The 25,527-nt window shown below is 37.4% G+C and overlaps 1 protein-coding gene across 3 annotated transcripts in view; it reads left to right on the top strand.

The window, feature by feature from the left end:
* PCCA (propionyl CoA carboxylase, alpha polypeptide) overlaps window positions 1-25,527 on the top strand; it is a 335,923-nt gene that overhangs the window by 2,087 nt on the left and 308,309 nt on the right. For all 3 annotated transcript variants that reach the window (XM_005856400.2, XM_014536076.1, XM_014536072.1), the window contains exons 2-3: window positions 13,254-13,301; window positions 13,414-13,482. In XM_005856400.2, coding sequence (XP_005856462.1) covers window positions 13,254-13,301; window positions 13,414-13,482 — 117 coding nt within the window. The remainder of the gene's footprint in view (window positions 1-13,253; window positions 13,302-13,413; window positions 13,483-25,527) is intronic.

Raw genomic sequence — 25,527 nt, 5'->3', positions numbered from 1 at the left:
AAGAACTTAGGATAGAAGAAGCAATAAGAGAGAGCCTAGGCAGGGCTCCTTTGGCTTTTGAGAAATGTTACAGGGAATGCGTGGGCCATGCTGAGCTGCATGAACTCACTGCAAAGTAAAAGTCACATCGATAGCAGTGAGCTCAGGTGGGAATACTGTTAGCTCAGTGGAAAGTCAGAGAAAAAGGGGGCCTTAGAGACAGGTTCAGAGGGTAAGCCCAGGATGATCTCCGGCTGCCCACTGCTCCCCTGTTTGAAAGTCTTGTGGGGACCCTTAGAGTTTAGGAGAAAGTAGAGACAAAGCGTGGGCATGCTCTAGGGAGAGTGCTTGGTGGTGCCTTTGTCTTGAGGCTCCTTATCTTTCTTTAGCTGGTGGGAATCCAGGGGAGGTCTCAGGGCAGGGGCTTAAGGTAACATTCATAGCTTTCCAGGTGTGTCATTCAATATGTTGATTTATCAGAATGTACATAGAGAGGGATCGAGTTATTTTCTGGCTAGCTTTAATCTCCAAGACTTGGACTGAGGCCCTTCTGCCCCGGACGGTGTAAACATTTGCTCTTAAGTCTAATTAGTTAGAGAAGATAAAACCTGGTTATTCATTAGGAGGCTGTAAATTGCTCAGATTATTTGGCCTTGTTTAATGATTTTGTCTGTTTCCCTTATTCCACTTGCCAAGGACTTTCCCTAGCTTCTTAGTGTCCTGCCTCACAAGGATTGCCAAGATCTTTCAGAAGCTGGAATATGGCTCTGTTGATATGTTAATGTCAGACGTCAGGCTTCCAGAACTATGAGCAAATAAATTTCTCTTATTTAAAAAAACAAAACAAAACAAAACAAAAATACATTGTGAATCACAGCCTGAGTCTTTAATTTTGTATTTGTATGTATGTATGTATGCCAAAAATTGAATAAATTTACAATGTGTTTACCTTGTTTTCAGCAGAATAACTAATATAATGTGAGGTTTTTTTTTCCTCTTAAAAACTGGGCAGTTGAGAGATTTTAAACTATTGATTTTTAAAAATTTATATGTAAGATTTGTTTTGATTGAAGGCAATTACATATATTGTAAATTTTTGGACATAGTAATTCGAGTTAAAATCCTGATATAATGTTTGAGGTGGGTAATAGGAGAGATTAAAGGGACTGGAAGTGGTGATTAGAGGTAAAACATGATTTAGTGTGACAATAAAGGCATCAAAGAGGGCAGAAGAAGAGTTTTGGTTAAGAAGAGATGGTTCAAGTTGAATGTCATGAAAGAACTGATACGAATGGCTATTTGACAATGAAATAGCCTTGATGTCTTCTAAATCATCTGTTGAAGCATAGAAAACGACTGAGGAGGGCTAGAGGCTTGGGGAGAGTAAGAGTCTACATTATTACAGTTCAATAGAAATATAATGTGGACGAAGTTGCAGGGCATATGCAGTTTTAAATTTTCTAATAGCCACATTAAGAAAATAAATGTAAACAGATGAGATTAATGTATTTTCACTCAGTGTCTAAAATGTTATTTGACATATAATTGATAAAAAAAGTATCAATGAGATACTTTGCATTTTTTTTTTTTTTTTACCAAGACTTCTAAAGCCAGTGTATAATCTACACTTCTGGCACATCTCAATTTGATTAGCCACGTTTGAAGTGCTTAGTAGCCTCATGTGGCTCGTGGTTACTTTATTGAATGGCATAGGTCCAGAAGAATTAGCTATGATAAGCTCCCTATTATGAAATCTATACGTTAGTAGAAAAAAAAACCAAACCCACTTCAGCATAGATAGTATGCCGTGGCTGCATATACGTATGTACATTTCTGCACACCGGTTGCATTCCCATCTAGAGGCAATGGCTGTCCTAATTAGGAACACTGTAGGAGTGCTTAGCTAGCATTTATTCAAGAGGCCACATTCCGCCCTAACCGTTTTGGCTCAGTGGCTAGAGCGTCGGCCTGCAGACTCAAGGGTCCCAGGTTCAATTCCGGTCAAGGGCATGTACCTTGGTTGCGGGCACATACCCAGTAGGGAGTGTGCAGGAGGCAGCTGATCAATGTTTCTCCTCATCGATGTTTCTAACTCTCTATCCCTCTCCCTTCCTCTCTGTAAAAAATCAATAAAATATATTTTTAAAAAAAGGAGGCCACATTCCAAAGGGGAGGGAAATACAAGTGATTCAACCATCTTTCTCCCTATAAACACTCATAGCCTTCCTCACTAGGTAATCATGTTAGAAATGGGCCCACATTGATGAAATTAGTGGTATAATATAATTAGCCATTATATTATAGAAATTCTGAACCCTTGAATTGTAAGAGTAACCATCTAGTTGGCCTTTCATTTTTACCTTTAAGGATAGAACCTGTGCTTGATGAAATGGTCCTGTGTTCAGTCATTGGTACTGATGGAGAAACTGGCATCCTCAGTCACGATAAAATCTATGATGTTTTTTGGCACTTGTTGGTAGTACAGGTATGTGTTCAGAGCAAGTTGATAGACTTGCCCTTCACTTGAGGGCTGCATTTAATTAGATCTTTCTACATCCAGGGATACTTGCAGTCTTTGTAACCATTCCTTAAATACTGTACTGGTTTGTTTATTGTTAATGTCTTAAGTGCATGTAGACCTGATCTTTGGTAATATATATATTTTTAAATCCTCACGTGAGTGTGGGGAGCCAATATAGGGTTAAGCCTTGGACTGACCTGTTAGCAAAATCACAAACAAGTCTTCTTCCGTCTTAAACAACCCAACCCAAGAGGTGGCCGCTGATTTACACGCGCTGTCATTTAAAAAATAAAAATGGGGGAATTTGCCGGAAGCCGGTCCACCCTTGCTGCTTGACACAGTCGCTGCAGGGAAGAAACATTTGGAATAGAATGGATAGGATTAAAATCAACTGGTATAAATACAGATGTAACAAGAGAAAAAAGACAGAACCTGGCTAGAGAACCTGGCTAGAGAACCTGGCTGGAGAACCTGGCTATGCTGATCAACTGAACGCTGCCTCCATGTCATTCCTTCTTCGCCGACTCCGTCCACACCTTTGGGAACCCCTGGACCTGCTGGGGCAGGACCCCAACACCTGAGGACATGCTTAGAGAGAGGGAGAGGGAAAAAGGGAGAGGGGAGAAGGGAGAGGGAAGAGGGGAGAGAGAAACATTGATATGAGAGGGAAATTTCGATCTCTTGCCTTTTGTACATGCCCCAACTGGGGATTGAACTGACAACCCTTCGATGTTCAACCAACTGAGCCACTCTGGCCAGGCTGGTAATACATAATTGTTAAATAAACTGATTCTCATTTGAACTTGCCATTGACTATTTTCTTACTCTACATTTTATCAGAGACTCACATCAAGTCAAAATTAAACCAGGTGAAATTTAATCATTACTAAAAAGATTATTATTTTTTGACTTGAGTTTTAACAGTTTGTCTCATGTATATTCATGAGAATAGGGAATGTGAATGTCCCATGTCCTGACTGGTTCAGGGTTCAGTCTCTGGAAGAGGGGCCGCACGCAAATGAAAGAGACAAGACAAGAAATCATAATTTGGAAATTGGGGGGCCAGGCGGGAGCCCATCCCAAGAGGAAGGACTCCACCTCTGCTCAGGCCTTGCCATCCTTTTATTCTGTTTGGGATACACCTATAGCCCTTAGGCAGGCAATTCCAGTAACAGACAATCTTATCAGTAAGGATTTACATGACTATCTGGTGGGGAAGTTGCTTCAGCTACCATTGTCTGGACTACACAGTGGGTGCATAGCCCTGACCTTGGCCAGGGTTTCAAGGGTCACCAGCATTCCAGGCTCCTTGTCCACACCTCTCTGCTAGAGAAGACAATAGGCGGTTTTCAACATCTCCCCCTTTTCTTTACCTTAAAAAATCTTGAAAAGTAAATGCCGCCTAATGAGCAAATTCTTTGAATCATTTCAGGGCCCATGAAATGCTCCAAAGTTATCCCTGGGTTAAAGCCTTGAAATTTAACTTGGAAAGACCATCAAATATATATAAAATAAATTTCTATACTTTAGGCATTTAGTTACCACAACTACATAATTTCTCCCAATTTAATTTGAACCTTGAACTTGGCAAGTCAAATATTTAGCGTTTCTTAGATTAAGCTGCTAGAGTTCGGTAGCCATACAAATGCAAATTAGTTATTCTTTTTTGCTGGAAATATGACCAGTCCCAAGGAGGGGAAGCCTGGAAGCAACCTTGTCTTTAGAAGGTGTTACCAGCGGGAAACTTATGTTTTTGGCTGGCGAGGCCTAGCTGCTTGATTTTTATTTATTGGGCAAACGGTGGCAATGCAGGTCCGACCTTCTCTGGCTTGGTCCTGGGCAACCTGCAGTGACACACACACAGCTGCTGACTGCTAGTATGACAAGGCGTCTTCACCATCTCCATCTCTGGACTGTATCTCCTCTTGTCTTCGTGGCTGGAGCAGTCTGGTCAGTTCCTCTCTGGGATCCGTTGTTGCAGGAAGCCACATGGGCTTGGAGGAGTTTTCTGGAAATATACAAACATATTCTCCACCAAAGGTTAATAAAAGAAACTTTTCTATAAACTAGACTTGGGATCCTTTCTTTTCATTGTGCCCAAACCATTTTCCTTTGGCTTATTTTGACACCATGTGTGTTTTCATGGGTGTCTTGTCTTCAGCATTACAAGTGAAAAATAATTTTTAAAGTAAAAAATTTTCTTAATGTAATTTACTCACAAGGGATTATTCCACTATCCCCTTCTTTTTTTTAACTTTAAATAATATTAAGAGGCTTTTGGAAATTTTGCAATGCAGTCTTGATAATCTTTTAATTTTAATTTTATGCACAGAAATATGACTGGTTTGGATTCATTGCATGCTAAGCAGTTTTACTATGAGATGAACCATCAGTAAAAAAAATTAGTTAATGCTTCAGGAACAATTTCCTGCCCAGTAAAACAGAGTTTTTAGGAATATTCATTTATTTTAGTCAATTTAAATCAATCTGAAATAAGATTTATTTTTTTAACTTTACTTGTCCTAAGTTATGGACAGTAAATGACATTAATTAAATTTCTGCTATTAGTCTTTGGGTAACTTTACATAAACTTCGTTTAGGGAGGCAAAAGCACAAATTACTTACTTTAGCTTATGAGGCCCAATATATTGATTTTTAATTACAGTTAGACATCTGAAACAATCTTTAGTTTACCCTGTAAATATTAGCAATTATATTTTTCAAGATTATCCCCTTTGGCTTATTTGCATATACAGAGGGGTTATGGGAGGTTTCAGTAATTTTCCTAGACTTTACTTGGATTCAATTATAATTTCAGCATATAAAGAATAATATGTAAGATTTTAAAATGAGGCACATGGCTTATTGCAAGCAGTGTATTGAGCATTGAAAATAATTCATAAACTCCCAATCTGTAAACGCAAATACCCAGAGCATCACTGGCAGACGCCCCCACAGGGGATCCTGACTCTTGGCTGCCCATTGACCCTGAGGGGACACATGCTACCCCCTGAGAGGGTCCTGTTTGAACTTGGCTCTGAATCTCTGCAAGTTCCTTTCTGAAGCAGCTGCCTTAACAACCCATGTGACCTGTTCCTTGCTCTTGATTGGAGCTCAGGCACACGGTCTCTCCCGATTGGCTAATTCAAAGGGAGGGGTTGGCCTTTGCTGTTTCAAGATGGCGGCCCCCAGGGGAGTGGCAAGCCATGTGGCCAACATGGCGTCTGTCTAAAACCACAGGAAAGGTTCGGGCGGGCAGACCAAGCCTTATGGTGGCCCCCTAGATGAGCCATTTAGTTAATTACAGTTGCATTGGGACTTCCCTATGGGGCTCCTGCATTTGACACCCCCACAAAGATTCTTAGTCACCTAAGAACACCCCAGAATCAGACTATTCTAAAAGAAAATATTGCCCCTTTATCTTTGGAGCTGAATGAGTTCACCTCATTTAAACGGTGAAGGTTATTTTTCTCAGACTCTCAGCAATTCCAGTTGAAAAGCCAAAATCAAAACCAGCCACCCATTTTTTTCTCCAGTCCCGCCTTAGCCTGTGTTCTGTCAACCCTTAACCTGGGGTTCTATTGACCCTGGTTCCACCTCGAGGATTTTAAAACAGCTCAAATAAAGTCAGACCCTCTACCAAAGCAAGGAAAGGTCCTGGATCCAAGAGACAACTCACCCACGTTCACCCAATGGGCGGAGAACCGGCGGGCTCAATGGGCCCTTTGCTGGATCTTAGCACCAAGTCCAAGTCCAAGGGATGGTCCTGGGTGAGTTTCTTTGGAATCCTGTCGACTATGCCAAGTAATGTTAACGTAAAAAAACAACAACATTGAAACCTATAAAGAATTTTTGTGAGTTTATTTGAGCCAAACTGTTGACATATGCTGGGAAGCAGAACCTTAAGGAATCGAGATAATGCTCCAAAGTTATCCCTGGGTAAAGCACTTGCTAAGCATGCTGCATATGAACCATTTTTATTATAACACAGCCAGAGTTAAGATATCTTTCTATTCATATAATATACTCTGAGGCGTTTGCAGCCTGCAAAAGAGATGGTTGCTTAAGCTGACGCTGCAGAGTTGCAGGAAGTGTTGATTAGAATTTGCACATATGCTCCGAGTGTGTGAATTCCAAGCAGGTTTACTTGTGGGGAAGTAGCAGTTCATCCACTGTAGTTCAGCTCTAGATCATGGCCTCCTGTGTGTATTTCCAGTGGAATAATGCCCTGTAAGTAAAAGCCTTAATTGCTTTGAAATTTTTTGCTGGCAAGTTAAACACTTAGCACTTATTAGATTAATAACACTTTAAAATTTTTAAGAATAAATTTCAAAAAATACAAGACGTAATCAATCAATAGGTTCAATTCTGCTCTCTAGATTTTTTATGAGGCAAATTCAGACCAACATTTCAGCATTTTGTCATTTCAAAATACCTAATTTAATTTAGCAAACTCCCAAAGTCCTGAGCTGCCAGTGACTGGAAACAGGTATGCAAATTAATTACATTCTTTCTGCTGGAAATGTGACCAGCCCCAAGGAGTGCATAGCCAGTCTTCACCTGGGCTACTTAGTATTTTTTATAATTAATATATTATTTATCTATGTTTCAACAATTTTTTGAGATTTAAATCCAATTGTAATTATCTTAAGGCATTTCTTAAGGCATTTTCTTTGGCAAATTTTTGTAACAGAGACAATTTTAATGATTTTCTTGGCAGCCTTAAAGTTAACTTTTGAATGCGGTTCATTAGCATTTTAAAAACTACTCTTTATTATGGAAATACCAATCTTGTTGCTAGAACCAGCCTGGATTTTTCTTTTTGGTTTCTTTCCGCCATCTTTCTGAGGAAAAAAAACAGTCTTGGTCTTTCTACACCATTCGTAAAGAGAGTTAAGCTTAGCTCAAGACTTTATTAAAATCCAAAATAGGACTGTGCGTGCATTTTGTCTTAAGCCAGCTTTCTCTTTAAAAAAAAAAAAATTTATTGATTTTTTACAGAGAGGAAGGGAGAAGGGACAGAGAGGCAGAAACATCGGTGAGAGAGGAACATCGATTAGCTGCCTCCTGCACACCCCCTACTGGGGATGCGCCCGCAACCAAGGTATATGCCCTTGACCGGAATTGAACCCAGGACCCTTCAGTCCCTAGGCCGACGCTCTATTCACTGAGCCAAACCTATCAGGGCAGCTAGCTTTCTCTTTACATGTGCATAGAAATCCCAGACGCATTTCTAACTTTTGTAAAACTTTTCATGGCGAGAAGGAGACTTTTCCTAGCTTACTCGGGAGGGGCACAGGATCACCATGTGTCTCCCTTGCCGCACCTCCTGCTTGCTTTTCATAAGTTATTTGAGCATTTAGCCCATGGTTTGGGTTTGCGTGGGCTTGTTCCTGGCATTTCTCCAAAAATTCTCCCTTCCATAGTAAATAATATCCTCCATCCAGAGTTGCACGAGCCAGAGAATACCAATAATAAGGAGCTAAGAATGCTTCAGAAATATTAATCATAATTTCTCCTGTAACCCCTCTCGGATAGCTCTTTGCACAGGTGATTCTATTAACGGCGAATTAAACATTTCAGGATTAGGACATGGAGGTGGAGGGGGCCATGAAGGCCATTCTTCCAATTTTTCTTCTCTTTTTGCTCTTCTTTAGGAGTGGAGGGTGCAAGGGGAGGAGATTTATCCTCCTTAGCCTCTTTAAAAGGCTCTAGCAAATGAAATACCGTGTTTCACAAGGGGAAACAGTTTGGAGGCAAGTTTTTTCCCTGCTGCTGAGCTTTTTCAAATTTTGACCCACTCTTTGCCAAACATTCAAGATCTAATGTACCTTCTTCAGGAAACCAAGGGTTATGTTCTATAACATCAAGTAAAAACTGTAAGAGAATACCTTCTGAAACTTTAATTCTTTAAGCATGCAAATACAAAGTCTATTCTTAAGTTTCTTACTTTTTAACCGAATTCTGCCCCACTAGCCGGCCTAAGAAGACACGTTCCCACCCTACTTACAGACTGCAGCTGACGGTGGGCTTTGTGTGTGGTGAATATCCCCACCTATCTGGTGTCCCCACCTGTCCGGTGAATTCTTCATTTTTTCGCTCTAGGCGAAGTCTTCTCCAGATGCCCCATGTTGGGCGCCAGATGTGAATGTCCCCCCACGTCCTGTGTGGTTCAGGGTTCGGGCTCTGGAAGAGGGGCCGCACGCAAATGAAAGAGAAGAGACAAGAAATCATAATTTGGAAATTGGGGGGCCAGGTGGGAGCCCATCCCAAGAGGAAGGACTCCACCTCTGCTCAGGCCTTGCCATCCTTTTATTCTGTTTGGGATACACCTATAGCCCTTAGGCAGGCAATTCCAGTAACAGACAATCTTATCAGTAAGGATTTACATGACTATCTGGTGGGGAAGTTGCTTCAGCTACCATTGACTGGACTACACAGTGGGGCATAGCCCTGACCTTTGCCAGGGTTTCAAGGGTCACCAGCATTCCGGGCTCCTTGTCCACACCTCTCTGTTAGTGAAGACAATAGGCGGTTTCCCACAAGGGAAGATTTAATTTAATAGCAATTTACTAGAAAAAGACCAGGAGGCCTTAAATTAGTGGAGCCAGTATTGCACTATGGTGTGCCTGCCAGAACAAATGCAATCTTTGGCATTAATAATACAGTGTTTAAAGCTTGTGCCATAATATTCTGATCATATCACATCATGGTGTGTTTTGACACAAATATCTGGAGATGAACTCTGGCTTTACTACTAGTTAATCTGTGATTTAGGCAAGTGCTTTGGCCAAATCAAGTATCAGGTTTTTTGTTGTTTTTTTTTCATTTGTAAAATGGGGATTTTATCAGAACTGACCTTCTAGGACTATTATGAGGATTAAATGAGATAGTGCACAAAAGGGATTTGTCATAGTACCTGGCATATAGAATGCATGTGCCCTAAATGTCAGCTGCTTAATATTATTTTTAACAACTTAATTTTGTACATTTGGAAACTGAGGCTCAAAATTCACAAATAGTAAGTGTAAGCTTGGTGTAAACTCAATCCTGTTTTTCTCCTGAGCTGGTGAATTTACCCTCTGTGCTCTACCCCTTCTCAGAAGTGTTTGGTGAGCAACTCCATGTCTGGAGTTCTGCCATCATTCCTCCAAAAAGTACCCAGTGGAAGGGGTCAGCTCAGCCCATCTCTTGGTGTCTGAATGCAGTGAAGTGTCCTTGGTAGTTTTAGATCCCAGCAATGGAAATCTAAACATAGAGAAGGGAAAGAAGGAAGGAGGGATAAAGAGAACAGATTAAAAGAAAATAACTTTAAAAAATCCTCAGGAAATTTCCAATGTGTTTCTTTCCCAAATGACATTAATTAGCACAGTTATGGAACAGACTTCTCTGTCTCTCATGGTATATGAAAACCCTTCCATCTTCAAGGATTCAGGTTCCTGATTTAAATGGCTTCCCTCCTCCCCCAACCCCTTGGAATATCCTCAGAGTGCCTTATATGCAGCTCTCCACATATAGGATGAAGTCCCAGTTCCTTAAGTGGCATATAAGTTCCTTCATGTTCTGGCCTTTTTACCTTAGCTTTATATTTTGAGCTTGAGCAATACCAAAAATTACTTGTAATTTTTCAGTGCTACCTTAGGCTTTCTACAGTATATCCTCTTTTTTTAACTTTGCAATTCTGAACCATATACATCTGTTATTTATTTAAAAGATTGATTGATATGGTTATCTTTGTTGAATTTGTGTACTAATTGGTAAAACATTAGGAGTCCTGGATTGGTAAGGTCTCTTCAGAGAAACAGAACCAGCAGGAGATATGGATGGAGATTTATTGGCTCACACTATTAGGAAGGCTGGAGATCCGGGACAGCTGGCAGTGTAATTCTAGTTCATGTTCAAAGGTCTGAGAACCAGGGGAGCCGATGGTGTAAGTCCCAGCCTGGTAGGAGAAGACCAATGTTCCAGCTCAATCAGGTAGGCAGAATGAATTTTCCTTCCTCTACTTTGTATTCTATCAGGCCCTCAGCAGATTGGCTAATGACCACACACATTGGAGAAGGCAATGTACTTTACTGAGTCCACTGGTTTACATGTTAGTCTTATCTGGAAACACCCTCACAGACACAACCAGAAATAATGTTTAATCTGGGCACCCTGGGGCCCAGTTAAGTTGCCCATAAAAGTAATCGTCATTGCCCTGAAAAAGATATCAGGTGCAAATATTTGTGTTTTGTTTTCTAAATATTTTATTGATTTTTTTACAGAGAGGAAGGAAGAGGGATAGAGAATTAGAAACAGAAACATCGATGAGAGAGAAACATTGATCAGCTGCCCCCTGCACACCCCCTACTGGGGATGTGCCCGCAACCAAGGTACATGCCCTTGATCGGAATCGAACCTGGGACCCTTCAGTCCGCAGGCCGACGCTCTAGCCACTGAGCGAAAGTGGTTAGGGCCAAATATTTGTTTTGATGTTGATTTTTTCCTGTTAGATAGGGTCACATTTCTGGATTCCTAAGAGTCTGGTGTGTGGCCCAAAGGGGTAATAATAATAGTTATAGCTAACACCTATTAAGTATATATTGTGCTAGGCACTATTCCAAACACTTTGAGGGTGTCAATTCATATTCTTTTTTAAAAATTACTATTTATTGTTGAAAGTATTACATATGTACCCTTTTCCCCCCCATTGAGGGGTCCATGTCCTCCTCTCCCTCTTCCCCCCAGGTCTTCAGTACCCTATTGTCTGTGTCCATGGGTTATGCATATATGCATACAAGGTCTTTGGTTGATTACCTCCCACCCACCCACCGTCCCCCGCCTTCTCTCTTGAGATTCCGCACTCTGTTCCATGCTTCGAGTCTCTGGATCCACTCCGTTCATCAGTTTATTTGTTACTTATATTCCACATATGAGTGTGATCATGTGATACTTGTCTTTCTCTGACTGACTTATATTCTTAAAACCTCCGGATGCTGTTGTTTGTTTTACATACCAGGAAATAGGGCTCAAGAATTCTCACAGAAGAATACACACAGGAAGATCACGGGGTAGTGTTGAGATGCCAACCTGGGCGGTTGAGCTCCAGACTGGCTCTTAACCATTACTCTGCCTTTTCGATACAACTTAAAATGGAATTCTTACTTAATACCTATAATGTTATAATAATTTGTTGTATTTACTTTAACAGTTGCTTACTGTGTAACTTCCAGTGTTTGTGCTGCTTTTATCAGCTATAGTATATTTAATACTTACTAAGCATTCACATTATTTAAAATGCAGTTCAAGGAATATAAACAGTTTTTTCTTAGCATATGTTTACTGTTTACAGGGATTTACCCATCACCATTTGGGTATAGAAAAGTAGGTGACTTTACAGCCTCAAGCCTGAGGTGAGATTAAGATATTTGAAGGGCCTATCTGCTCAAGGCTTTCAAAGACTCAGGCTTCTATCAGGTGAGAGTTCACTTACCTATCTTTAAGGCAGAGGCTTGTCTCAGTTTGGTGGAATGAGCTACATGTGACATAATGTTTAACCAAGACTTTGAAGGCCTTTTCCAATTTTGAAATTGTCACTCCCTATTGGGTTAAAATAGTGCTTTAAAGTTACATAAGAGTACTTTTAAGATTATATATAACTTCATATTTTCTTTTAGAAATATAACTAAAACTTTTGTGTAGTTCCATTTAACTCTTAATAATCACTCAGAAATGATTGTGTGATAAAATGTATTGCATTCAAATTACTTGTGATTGCAATTCTTTAAAAGGATTAGCTTGTACAATTTTAGAGTAGGAAGAGAACTTTATTAAATAGTATCCTATTAGAATGCTATCAGTTTATATTTGTGGAAATCAAGACCTGCAGGTATTTTCTTAAAGTCAAATAGGTCATTTGGCAAAACTGGGCTTAGAATTTAGAAGTGGAAGTACAGAATGGATCTATTTTTTTTTCCTGTTTTAGAAAAATATATTTTTATTGATTTTAGAGAGGAAGGGAGAGGGAGAGATAGAAACATCAATGATGAGAGAGAATCATTGATTGGCTGCCTCCTGCACGCCCCACTCTGGGGAACGAGCCTGCAACCCGGGCATGTGCCCTGATTGGGAATTGAATCATGATGACCTGGTTCATAGGTCGATGCTCAACCACTGACCCATGCTGGCTGGGCTCTACTCTTTCTGTTATGTGGCCTCAGCTGCTTCAAAATTTGATGGCTATTGAAACTTAACATTGTATTCAAATAGCATAACCTGCTTGGAATCTTTGGATATAAGCATAATTTGTATCTGTTCTGCGTTATTAAAAATATTATTTAATTCTCCGCCCCAAACCAATAGAGATGGCATATGAATATCTGACTTTCCTTTGATAAACAATTCATGACACTTAGAATTGCCCTGAATTTAGAAAATAAATTGAGTTGTCAAATAATTTTGTCTAAGGGTTTTTAGTATTCTGAAATATCATTTAAAGGTTATCTTTTGGCAAGAGAATTTATAAATGTCCCCTTGGTCCCTTTCTGAATTACTGAACCTAGTCAACTGATTTTTTAACAAAATAGTTATATGGCCAGATCCTACCAGATGAGTTTAGTAGCAACCTGGTTGTAAATGAACATGTATATAGTATGTAGTACTACTCTACGAAGTAATGTTTATTAAGATCATATCCAGTTGTGGAAAAACTTGTTTTCTGGTCCCAAAGTGAGAGTAACAATATCTTCTTATGTGTGTTTTCTCTCTTCAGACTTTTGATAAAATTCTTGTTGCTAATAGAGGAGAAATTGCGTGTAGGGTGAGTAGAATTTTAATTTTACTTTCCATTTTACTTGGTGAATTTTATTATTACTAAATCACTTTAAATATGAATCACTGTTAATAGATAACATTGATATATTTTAAAATAGGTTATTAAAACTTGCAAGAAGATGGGCATTAAGACGGTCGCCATCCACAGTGATGTTGATACTAGTTCTGTAAGTATATTTATGCTTTATTTGAATCAGAACCTTATTTTGGGTCAAATAGGAAAAAGGTGAAAGATGTAGTTTTCCCCTCTGTGACTTGAAAAGGGAACATGTACACACACACACACACACACACACACACACACACACACACTTTATTTAAGTACTTACTCTCCTTTTGAGTCAAAGGGGAGTGTCATAATGTAGGTCTTAACTGTTTTTATCAAGGCTTTAAAAACCTAATAGAATGAAATTGCTAGACTGATTGCTGGTCACCTAGTAGGTTTAAGTAAAGCATGAGGAAGTTAGATTCAAAGATTAATGAAATGTCAGTGCAGTCCTGCCTTACGAGAGCACATTTCCCCACAGCCTGACTCCAGTATCACTAAGGGACTCCTGTCATTGTTTAACCTTCCTGAGTGCTTTCCTGTGTTCAGCTGAAAGTTTGATAAAGGAAAGGTAGGCTAATCCTAATTGGACATGAACAAAAGAAAGTATAGCATAAAGCAGTGAATGAATGATAGATAATTTTATTGAGGATTTTTAGCAAGCAGGCATTTTTTTTTTAAAGCAATGATGAACTATGAATGAGTAGGAAAAAATCCCATGGGAAATGAATGTAAATTATTAGAACTTTATGGAGTGAAATATAAGTAATTGTACTTTAATGTAAGTTACTGTTTTTCATTTTTGTACACTACTTTTGATGATGAAACTTACTGGTAATGTTTAATTGTATAGTAATTTAACACAAAGAATTACTAGTTTTTGCGGTTATTTTATCTGAAAGTATGGTCATTTTGCCTTATTGTGACTTTTTTTTCTAAAAACAAAATGGAAACAATTACAAGCTACTCTAATTTTCTAAAAAAGGTTAAGTATTTATCGAGTTTATTTGATAGGAGCTTTAAAAATATTCAGCTTTTAAAAGAAATTAAATAAACTTGATTTGCATATATATGGTTTGGGGTTTTTTTTTTTAATATTGGTTTCCAGCTTCTTTACTAATTTGTTTTGACTGCAATAGTTTCATTAGTAGCTTATATTCTTCAGAGAATATTTATGAAATAATGAGAAAATTGTTACTCTTTAATCTGTTTTTTTTTTTTTACTGTGAACTAAGACATTTATTAACATTAAAATCCTCCAGAAAAAAAGTTTGTGTCACCACCAACCTAGTTAATAGATTTAAAATTCATTCTTCTTATCTTGGGTTTATTTTCAGAGTATTAGCTCAGGAGGCATTTTTATTCACGGATAAAGTGAGAGAGAAAAATGTTCGAAGTGTGCACAATTTCAGTTTTTATTTCAAGTCTGACAATAACCTTTTCCTTATTTTTTTATACCACAATATAGCTAATTCTCTAGGTTGTATTCTCATGGAGGTTACTGCTGGGATGGATAACAACATATATATAAAATATATTCTTGGACCCATTTATTATTTAGGAGTGTATTGTTTAATTCCACACATTTGTGAGTTTCCAAAATTTCTTTCTGTTACTGATTTCTAATTTTCTTCTGCTTTGGTTGGAGAACATGTTCTCTATTATTTCTGTCCTTTAAAGTTTTTTGATGTTTGCTTTATGGCCTGTTTTTATGTTTTATGATTTATCCTGGAGAATGCTCCATGTGAAGGAGTGCTGGGGTCCAACCCCAGCAGGTCCAGGGGTCCCCAAAGGTGTGGACGGAGTCAGCAAAGAAGGAATGACACGGAGACAGCATTCAGTTGATCAGCAGCCTAGCCAGGATCTCTAGCCAGGATCTCCAGCCAAGTTCTGGGTCAGGATCTCCAGCGAAGTTCTGGTCAGGATCTTTAGCCATGGTGATTGTTTGTAGTTAAAGTGATTAACTACCCGCCTGGCACTTAGTTAAGGGGTTTTATCTCCTCCCTAACTTCAGGGAAAAATCCCTACCTGGGGAAACAACCTTTCTTGGAGGGGTGACCTTGGTTAAAACACATAGCGCTAAGGGGAGCAAACATATTAAGAACAGTATGCTATATACGCCAGGTCCCTTGAAACATATGCTGTGCAGATGTTTCTTCCCTGCAGTGACAAGCAGCAAGGATGGACCGGCTCCCGGCAAAGGAGAATGTATATTCTATTCTGCCTTTGTTGGGTGGAGTGTTCTATAGATGTCTTTTAGGTCTGATTGGTTCATTGGGATATTCAAGTCTTCTATTTCCTGTTGATTTTTGGTTGTTCTATCCATTCTTACAGTGGAGTTTAACATGCTTTTAATCCTTTAAAAATGTTAAGCAGTTATTTTGTTTGACTCAATTTACAAAATTGGTGCCAAGTAATTATGTATAGGCCTGTAACTGTGCATGAAGGAGCCTGACTAAGATAAGAAATCATTAACCAAAGGACTCTTAAGTTATTATATAAGGAATGGAGTAGAATGTCCAGGCCAAGAGATTCTCATAAGAATTCTTTGCAATTTTCAGGAAGGAGGACATTTTGAAACTGTTTAAATTGTTCTAGACTTAGAGAAAGAAAAACAGATTTTCATTTTTATGAAGCCAGTATAATAATTGAGGATTCAAAATCTGGGCAAAGATAGTAAGCAAAAAATAAAATTACAATGACTATTATATATTGATAGAAGAATATTAATTAATATGGAGTAGAATAAAATAATTTACTTAAATAGTATGTTGCCATCATACAGAGTATATTCATGACATTTCAATATGGTTCAATATTAGAGACTATAAGTTGAATATTCTAATGGGTTAGTGGAGTAAAACTATATGATCATCTTGATAGAAACATAAAATGTCATTTAAAGGAAATTCACTTCTTATCCTTGTAAAATCCTTTGTAAAACAGAATTAGATGAATACTGCTTTATCATAATAAAGAGGTTATACCTCATAGGAATCATTCTCATGAAAGTCAGGATGAAGACTGATACACGTACTATCACTGTTATTTACCAGCGTTCTGCAAGTGTTCAGTAATGCAGTTAGGCAGTGCAGTTACAAAATGGTGGACAGGAAAGGCATAAATATTAAGAATGTATTGATTTCTAATTAGTCAATTGAATAACTCTTTAGAAACAGTAAGAAATATCTCTGTGGTAGTTAAATATAAAAAAATCTATAGCTTTCTTGTATATGTTAACACGGTAGAAAATGCAACTTTAAAAAAAAGTAACTTCATAGAATGAATGGAAAAGAATTAATGGAAAAGAAAAACACTTTATGATATGAATTTAGAATGAAATTTGTAGGGCTTATATAAGGATTTATTGATTGATATAGGGCAGTGGTCGGCAAACTGCGGCTCGCGAGCCACATGCGGCTCTTTGGCCCCTTGAGTGTGGCTCTTCCACAAAATACCGACTTCTGCGCATGGGCCACGAAGTTTCAATCGCACTGTACGTGCGCGACCGCACGTGGTATTTTGTGGAAGGGCCACACTCAAGGGGCCAAAGAGCCGCATGTGGCTCGCCAGCTGTAGTTTGCCAACCACTGGTATAGGGAAATTGAACATTATAAGTGCTAGTTATTTCTAAATCTACATTTTCTACTAAATCCTAATAAATATTATGTAATTTTTGTGGGGGGAATTGATAAATAAATGTGCTAGAGTGGCCTCGAAAATTCTGAGGAAAATTTAACAGGTATTAAAATATGATACCTTATAAAAGTAGAAATAATTGGAACCACTCCATAAAATTTTGGAGTAGGAAGAGTCAGGCCTATGGAATAAATTCATTAGACATTAGGGGCTGATTTGGGAGAATTTCTTAATTTGTTGAAGAGGGTCTTGTTAATATTGACTTAGAAGGCGGGAGAGATGGATTGGATTCTAGGATTGTAACCCACTAATCTATTGTGATTGGGATAGTTCCAGAAAAGTTAAGAAATAAAAGAAATGAGAGTGTTTGCTTTTAGTGACTAGAACTTTCTAAATGGGAAGGTGAGTTCTACTTTAGTTTAGTGAATAGCAGAAGCAAAGAATTTGAGAATTTAGAGATAGCTGTACTCCTCATAGTGCATGTTAGATAACTTTAATTTTACGATAACTATCTATTTATCTACATTTTCAAAAAAAAAGACTAGTGTATGTCTTTCCACAAGAAATAGCAAACTATTGTTATATCTGTGTCAGACCTATAAGTTAGGGTTTTGATTATTTTTAAAATATATTTTTATTGATTTCTGATAGGAAGGGAGAGGTAGAGAGAGGTAGAAATGTCAATGATGAGAGAGAATCATTGATTGGCTGCCTTCTGGACACCCCATTGATCGAGCCTGCAACCCAGGCATGTGCCTTGATGGGGAATCAAACAGTGACCTCCTGGTTCATATGTTGACGCTCAACCATTGCGCCATACCGGCTTGGGCAGGGTTTTGATTTTTTAAAAAAATGGAATAAATTGATTCTGTATTTTAACTTCTCATTATTGAACTTATAATATTTTGTTGCTTAAATTGAACTTGATATTTTGTTGCTTTGTCGGTATATAATAACATTGGATTTAAATGAGAAATACCTGATATTTATTACATTAAAACCAAAACCCCAAGTCAGGGAAGTAGTCATTGTGACTCACATCTTAGCCAGGCAGCCTGCTGTTTGAAGTATGATTCCTAGTGAGTATTGTAGTCTTAGCCTTAGGATTCAGTAATGAGATTGAGTGGGGTTTCCTGTGTGCACTCTGGGATGACAGACAGTAAGGTGAGGGGAATCATCACTTAGCATGCCTACCCTTGATAATATTTCCCTGCTGTCTGGGGAGATACTGAGGACAAATAGGACTTGGTGATGTCTATGTAATTAGTGTATGTTGGTTCCAGCTGAACAAACTGGAGGGTAATGATCAGGTAAATGGAGATGGAATACATTAATGTAGGTTGAGGTATAAAAGACCTTAGGGAAAAACCTATCAACATTTTATGGGGTTGTTAGAATGTCTTTATATCTTTTTGTATTTATATATACATCTTTATATATATTTATCTAGTTATGTCTTTGTTAGAATATCTTCAGTTTTATTCTAGATATGTGTAGAGATTAAACCAATTTAAAAGTAAAACTTTTTGCATTTATTTTCTCATTTACATGATTGATTTCCAGGATATTTTTTTGATTTGGAAAGGAGTTCAAGTTCTTAATTTTTAAAAAATTATTTCACAAAATCTGTTAATGGACTCGTTTGCAGCTAATGTACTCATTGCTCCTCATGGGAATAAATAAGTAGGGTTGGCTTTGTAAAACTTTTTTTGGGATAATAACTGAAAAATCAGACCTTTTATTGCACCTGTGTGTGTACATTTAAGGAACATTTTCTTAACGGCTTTTACTTGTACAGAATATTTTAAGATAGCTATCATGGTCCATGTTCCCCAGTTGTTTTTTAATTACGTCAGAAACATTTCCAGTCATTTAGATTGTAACAGGAAATCTATAGGATTCTTCACTCATTCTTGAAAAAAATACTAAGAGCTGTCATTGTTCAATATGAAGTTTCCTTACCAGCAACATAAAGTTCCATGGCAAAGCCTCTGATAGTGACTGTAATACTGCATATAATGGGGAGAAAGGAATTGGTTTCATTAATGTGATTTTGGACCTTGGAGTTCCGGTAATTAGGTAATTACAGGGGTTTTAAGTGGTGTACTTGCTTTAAAACTTGCTGTTGCTTACTTTTCTCATAAAACTTAGCTTTTAGTAACCTTTTTTGGATTAAGAATACTGTGTACCTACCTATCAAATTTAAAACATGAAACTTTCCATTAAAGAGAAGAAAGCATTTAAGATGTTTAGACGTTTCTTTTTCTTCTATTCTCTTTTGTTTTTATCTTTGGAAAAACATTTTGCAGAAACATTATACTATATCAATTTAAAATGTTTTGATTATCTTTGGCTTGGCTAAATTACTCTCTACATTTTTGGGTAAAATGGAATAGGATAGGGTTCCTAGTAGGAATTTGTTCACATTAATATGGCTCATCAGGGACATTATATTTAATTGGAGATCCTGCAGAATAGTAGCAGGAGGCTGAAGAGAATTATTTAGCATTAGCAATGGCTCGTCTGGGAGTTGTGCACTAATCAAGGAACTTGAGTGTTAGCAGTGGGGATGATGGGAATTATGGCGATTATGACATGTAAGCATGTCTGTGTGCGAACTGGACAGGCAATGAGTTAATCAAGAAGTATATTAAATGGCTCCCATGCTGATTCATTATTATCTACCATAGTGCCTGTCAGGTTGTGTATTTAAAAAAAATACAATTATTGCTGAATTCACTATGTATAAATTCAGTTACTATTTTTTGCTTTTCAATAAAGTAACCTCAAATTACTAACACATATAAAAACAGAAAAATGTATAAATCCTGCTATGATGTGTGTGTTAAAGTATAGTTTCTTTTTTTTAGACACTTTACAGTGAAACTTTACTTTTCAATTCATTTAAAAATTTTGCTTTGCCCATTTATATATTTGCTGGAAATACTCTTCGGCTTATTTTGTACTATGTGAAAGAGTTTGGGTTAAAAAACAAAATATATATATATTTATTTTTCCCGCTAAAATATAATTACAATATTTCAGAAAGACATTAATATTTAACACATGAAGCTACAGGCAAATCAAAACATTAATCTTTTCCACCATCAAAATGCTCCAAAATCGGGGTGTGTGTGTAGTGATGGTGGAAATCTCCTTTGCTCTAGTGGGTGGTCTCTTTGTGCCAGGTAAACCCATTCTGTGCCCAGCATGGTTAGAGCCATCTGTCATGAAACTATCAGTTAGGATTGCTAGAAATGGACATATTTTTGGGAAATGGAACTAATAAATTGAATTCCTTTTTAGAAAATAAATTGAAATGCAGCATAAATCCATGAGCAAACTGGATTATATCTATAGGCAAATTTATAGAGTTACTGTACAGATGAATACACACAGTTTCTTTTTTATTTATTATTGTAAGCACTGCCAAATTTAATAAAACTTTTTACCAAACTGTGACCTTCATGTATTAACTTAATTAAAGCAATGTTATGGGTACCACTCAAAGTGTTAACCTGTGGGTGGTTGTTATTGAAATCCATTATCTATGGAGTCAGTATTAGTGGTCAGCCACATCACAAATAAAACTTGCAACCAAGACCTTCCCTTGGGTGCTGTGAGCTCAGCAGGTTAAATTGTCAAAACCCCTTAAAGCTTCTTAAAAGACTGATAGTTTAAGCCCCCTGGAGTTAAAGGTAAAACAGTCATTCCTGTCAGGAAGGACTCTGACTTTACTTAGCAGCAAGGCAAAAATTACATTTGGACAGGAAAAAGAGGATTTATAATAGTATCTTCATATATGAGTTAATTTGTTCACATAGGTGTTCGTGTACCTTCCTATTTAACTTTAATAAAAACATTCCAACTTCTTTTAATCTATGGAAAGTGACTTGTGAAAAATTTCCTTCATAAAATCCCAACACCTTCTTAGTATTTTTAAATAATAAGAACTTGTGTTTTGTTTTTTTTTAAGAATATTTTTATTGATTTCAGAGAGGAAGGGAGAGGGAAAAAGAGAAATATCAATGATGAGAGAGAATCATCAATCAGCTGCCTTCTGCATGCCCCCCTCTAGGGATCGAGCCTGCAACCCGGGCATGTGCCCTTGACCAGAATTGAACCCGGGACCCTTCAGTCCACAGGTCGATGCTCTATCTACTGAGCCAAACCAGCAAGGACAGAACTTGTGTTTTTACTTATACTAAACATTTAATTTAAAAACAAAATAGTGAAATATTATGAATATATCATTTTTTTTGTATATTTAAATTTTCTGGTGAATTTAAACAGTATCGTTTGTGAAAAAAGATTGTGTTTTAACATAATTAGTACCTGATGGCATGAAAAAGTATCTACATGTATCTATTACAGTCTCACTTAAGACTTCTCAGTGGAGGGAAAGACAGTATTCTAAGTAATTACTATCACTTATTGAGTATTTACTGTCTACTAGAGAATCAGAATAATTGTGTAAGGGGAGTATTATTGCCATCATTTTAAATTGAGAAAATTGGGACTTCGAGATGTAAAGTAGGTTGTTAAAGCTCATTTAGCTAGGTAAGCAATGGAGCTGAGATTTGAATTTTGCGACTCCCAAGTTGTACTCTTTCCATTGTAGCATATTGCTTCCCATGTTAAGTGTATGGAAAAGCCCCTTTCTCCCCAAAGAAAGTGAAGTTTATTACTTTGAAGTCTGAGTGTTTATTTGTGACTGTTGTGGGCCAGATTCTATGCCAGTTGATGGTATTAGTGATCATGAGCGACATGATTCCTGTTCTCATGGCATTTACAGTCTAGTGGTAGAGACAGATATAAGAAAACATATAAATAAATAATTATAGTTGTGATGTTATGCAGGAAATAAACTAGTTGCTGAGAGAGAATAATGGGCAATTCTCCCTTAATAAGGTGCTCAGGGAAATTCTCTGAGGTGGCAAAATGTAAGCTGAGACCTGATAGATGAGAGTTAGCTCTTAGCTAGGTAGTCAGCTTGGCAGATGGGACAGCATGTGCAAAGGCCCTGAGCCAGTCCAGGGATTGGTACCTAATCTGTGAATTAGCACTGCTTAGCTTGCCTAGTCACTCATTTGCTAGCTCTCGATCTCTAGCTCTAGCCAGTGCATCAACCATACCTGGACAACTTTTGCTGCTGTTACTTCTCAGTGGTTATAGTAGCAACTACTAAGTAGGACTAGCAAAGGGAGGAATCTAGTAGGCATCTTCAAGAAGATAAAAAGCTGCCTGAAGAAGGAAGGTTGCAGTAGTGGATTTATATCTGATATATTCATTTTAGTTGGAGCCTATCCTAAGGAAGAGAGACTCCAATTCAGATAAATACATCAGCTATAAGTCTATTATTGAAATCTTCAGTTATGCATATATTCAATATGTTTACTAAAAAGCACAGTCTAGAGAGTGGGGTGTGGTCTGTCCAATGGAGAATATGTAGGCTTGGGACAAAGGGCAGGAACCTTGTCTTTCTATGTGAGAAACTGTGAAGTCCAGATAAAATAGCAAATGAATAATTTTAAAATGTCTATTTTTGTAAACAATTGCTTGGTGGCTTTCAAGTCTTCCTGTGAATTAATCATATATTAGTTTAGTTTCCAAGTCTATAGTGTATTCCCTAAATGGATATTAGATATTTTAGTACAAAGGAATTTATAATTAAATACAGCAAAGTAATTTCAGTGAACTATTCCAATTAAGTGTTATAGATCCCTAGGCTACATGATTGAAACTCAGCTGGGATGTTCTACATAGGGGAGGGCTGTTTAAAAACTACGGAAACCTATTTGTGAAGAGTTTCATGTAATTTTTCTTAATAGAAAATGTCTCCACATATCCTTTTTTTTTTTAGTTTATTTTTCCTGAATACTTTTTTGGGGGGCAGCTTTAGGATCACAGCAAAATTGAGAGGAAGCTACAGAGATTTTTTAATATACCTTCTGCCTCCACACATGCATAGATTCTCCATTATCAGCATCCACTATCATGGTACATTTGTTGCATTTGATGAACCTATATTGACACATATTACCCAAAGTCCATAGTTTACATTAGGGTTCACTCTTGGTGTTGTACATTCTGTAGGTTTGGATAAAAATATAATGACACAGTTATCCCATTCACCTACTGAAGGACATCTTGGTTGCTTCCAAGTTTCAGCAATGATAAATAAGGCTGTTTTAAATAGCATTGTGCAGGCTTCTATGTGGACATGCAGTTTCAACTACTTCGGGTAAATACCAAAGAGTGTGATTGCTGGATCATAGGGTAAGAGTATGTTTAGTTTCATAAGAAACCACCAAACTGTCTTGAAAAGTGGCTGTACTATTTTGTACTCCTACCAGCACTGAATGAGAGTTTCTGTTGCTTCATCCTTGCTAGTGCTGTCAATGTTCTAGATTTTGTCCTTTCTAATAGAAGTGTAGTGTTATCTCATTTAAATTTGCATTGCCCTGATCACATGTGATGTGTGGGGCATCATTTCATATGCTTCTGTGCCACTTATATGTCTTCATTGGTGATGTATCTGTTAAGGGCTTTGGCCTATTTTTTCTTACTGAGTTGTTTTCTGTTTGGTGAATTTTAAGAGTTCTTTGTATATTTTGGAAAATAGTCCTTTATCAGATGTGCCTTTTGCATATATTTTCTCCTAGGCTATGGTTTGTCTTTTGAATCTCTTGATGTTGTCTTTCCCAGAGCAGTTTTTAATTTTAATAAAGTCCAGTTTTTCAATGATTTCTGTCATGGATTGTGCCTTTGGTATTATATCTAAAAAGTCCTTTCCATACCCAAGGCCATCTAGTTTTTCTCCTATGTTATCTTCTGGGAGTTTAATAGTTTTGTGTATCTATCTATCTATCTATCTATCTATCTATGTTTATTGATTTAGAGAGAGAGGAAGGGAGAGAGAGAGAAAAAGAGAGAGAGAGAGAGAGAGAGAGAGAGAAACATCGATGTGAGAGAGATACATCAATCCCTTGCCTCCCATACTTGCCCCGACTGGGGATCAAACCTGCAACAACCTAGGTATGTGTCCTGACTTGGAATCGAACTGTTTGATCAATGGGGTGACACTCCAACCAACTGAGCCACACTGGCCAGGGCTATAGTTTTGTGTTTTATAATTAGGTCTTCAATCCATTGTAAACTAATTTTTTAAAGGGTATAAAGTTTGTCTAGATTCATGTTATTTTGCATGAGGACGTCCAGTTTTTTTTTAGCATTGTTTGTTGAAAAGGTTATCTTTGAGTCAATTGTATTGCCTTTGCTTAGTAAAAGATCAGTTGATTACATTTATGGGGCTCTATTTCTCGGCCCTTAATTTTATTTCATTGATCTGTTTGTTCTTTCACCAATACCATGGTATCTTGATCATTGTAGCTTTATAGTAAGTCTTGATGTCGAGTAGTATTGAAAGGAATTTTTAGGGGTGAAATAGGCAGGTTTAGGAAATTTTAGAAATTAAGGGGTCCATGGAAAAAACACAGGGCTACAGAGTTGCTAAAGAGTACATTTCCATAAAACAAGGGAGCTGGGAGTGGCAGAAGGTACATTTCCATAAGATAAGAGAACTGAGAGTAGCAAAAGGTACATATTTACAGAATAAAGGGAAGGAAACTCCTCATTCAAAGAAAGAGGAAGAAAAGTCCAGAGGGAATACGATAACAATAAGGGAAAAGAAGGAGGGAACTTCACGTGAGACTTGAGCTCAGGAGTTGTTATCGTGACCAAATCAAAGGGGAATAGTGGACCAATCCGAGGGGATATCGAGGCACAAAAAACTGCAGTCTTTATAAACTGTAGGAAAAAGGGACTCAGTGGGGACTCTTTCCCCCTTCCCTCGTGGGAGTCTGTGCTTGTTTCTCAATAAATTTCCACCTTTGCTATACCACCTTTCGTCTGTGGTTTCATTCTTCGACAAGAGCTGGGGAACCGTCCTGCCCAGGGGAACACTGCGCATTTCCAGTCCAAATTTCCTGTTTTAGGGTCAGTCCTCCAGCTTTGTTCTCCTTTAATATTGTAGGTCTTTTGTCTCTCTATATAAACTTTAGAATTAGTTTGTTGATATTCACAAAATAATTTGCTGGGACTTTGCATTGATTTATAGATCAAGTTGGGAAGATATTCCATGTTCAAGCTTATCCCTTGAACATGGAATATCTCTCCATTTATTTAGTTGACCCTTGATTTGATTCATCAGAGTTTAGTAATTTTTCTCATATAGATCTTGTACATATTCTGTTCTATTTTATTTTTAGGTATGCTAATGTAAATGATATTATGTTTTAAATTTCAAATTTCACTTGTTTATTGTTGGTATTTAGGAAAACAATTCACATTTTAAAAGATTATCTTGTATCCTAAAACTTTGCCATTAGATCCAGGAGTTTTTGTTTTGTTTTCTTTTTGTCTATTGTTTCAAATTTTCTGCATAGACAATCATGTCATCTGCAATCAAAGTTGCCTTATATCTTCCTTCTTGATTTGTATACCTTTCATTTTATACATATATATA

Source organism: Myotis brandtii, unplaced genomic scaffold, assembly GCF_000412655.1.
Source record: "Myotis brandtii unplaced genomic scaffold, ASM41265v1 scaffold1028, whole genome shotgun sequence".
NCBI classification, from domain to species: Eukaryota; Metazoa; Chordata; class Mammalia; order Chiroptera; family Vespertilionidae; genus Myotis; species Myotis brandtii.
Note: the sequence above shows the minus strand (reverse complement) of the source record. Positions and strands in the feature narration are given on the sequence as shown.